This window comes from Sinocyclocheilus grahami, unplaced genomic scaffold (assembly GCF_001515645.1).
Source record: "Sinocyclocheilus grahami isolate Dianchi unplaced genomic scaffold, SAMN03320097.WGS_v1.1 scaffold11191.1, whole genome shotgun sequence".
Lineage (NCBI taxonomy): Eukaryota > Metazoa > Chordata > Actinopteri > Cypriniformes > Cyprinidae > Sinocyclocheilus > Sinocyclocheilus grahami.
This window is the reverse complement of record NW_015513676.1, coordinates 1,617-2,512: the sequence shown is the minus strand read 5'-3', so window position 1 is coordinate 2,512 and position 896 is coordinate 1,617. Positions and strand designations below refer to the sequence as shown.

Below are 896 nucleotides of genomic sequence, written 5' to 3'. Positions count from 1 at the left end.
GCAAAAGTCAACCGTACACAGACTAAACATGGTAAAGCTTTCTTTCAAGATTTATTTTTGTCACAATCAATAATTATCAATAATGCATAATTGGAATAATCATTAAACATTTTAACCACCAGATGTTATCTCTGTGCAGTATCTCCTCTGCTGCATTTGACTCGCTTGCTCTCTTCCTCTCACTTCTCACTTCTGAACAAACATATTCAGATGCAGAAACCTTCCTCACCCTCGTTCATGATGACGATCAGATGAGTGTAAAGATAATTGAGGTCTGTTTCTAATGTCACTGCACACCAGTATTTCCCAGCATCCTCTGCTGTCAGTCCAGTGATGGTCCCAGTGAAGACACGTGCAGTGACGTTATCATTCAGAGTCAATCTGCCAGTCTTGCTCTCCTTTTCTTCTCTCACAGTCTCACTGAGAGTATTTCTGTCTCTAGTGGAGCACTTCCCCTTACAGAGAGACTTTGGCTTTGATTTATAGATTGAATCATAAGGGCAGATGATCTTAGCAGATTCTCCTTCATGTCTCACTACTGGAGGCACTAAAACCAATCAAACACAGACATTTAACACAAAAGATTCTGAATATACTGTGTTTACTACAGTGAAATCATCTGAATGGACTCACTGATGATGTTGAGCTGAATTTTAGTGTTCAGGGAGATGAAAGTCAGATATGTGTCTCTGGTTTCTGCTCCACACCAGTAAACTCCAGCATCTCTCACACTCACATTACTGATGCTCACTCTAACAACTCTCTCTTCATTTCTCTCAGATGAAGGATTCATTTCTGTCACTTTAGATGAGCTGATGGTTTGGCAGATGTGATTATCATCCTCTTTGCATAAATGAACTTCATGTTTCTCTGGGATCTGACAGGTGATGTTGACT

General features: G+C 40.1%; 1 protein-coding gene across 1 annotated transcript; it reads right to left on the bottom strand.

Annotated features, from left to right (window-relative positions):
* Positions 1-206: 206 nt before the first annotated feature.
* Positions 207-820, bottom strand: LOC107578625 (CMRF35-like molecule 7). The gene is made up of 2 exons (XM_016264568.1): positions 634-820; positions 207-547 (listed from the first exon to the last, which is right to left on the bottom strand). The coding sequence occupies exons 1-2, from the start codon at positions 791-793 to the stop codon at positions 207-209; spliced, it is 501 nt and encodes a 166-aa protein (XP_016120054.1). The 5' UTR covers positions 794-820.
* Positions 821-896: the final 76 nt, after the last annotated feature.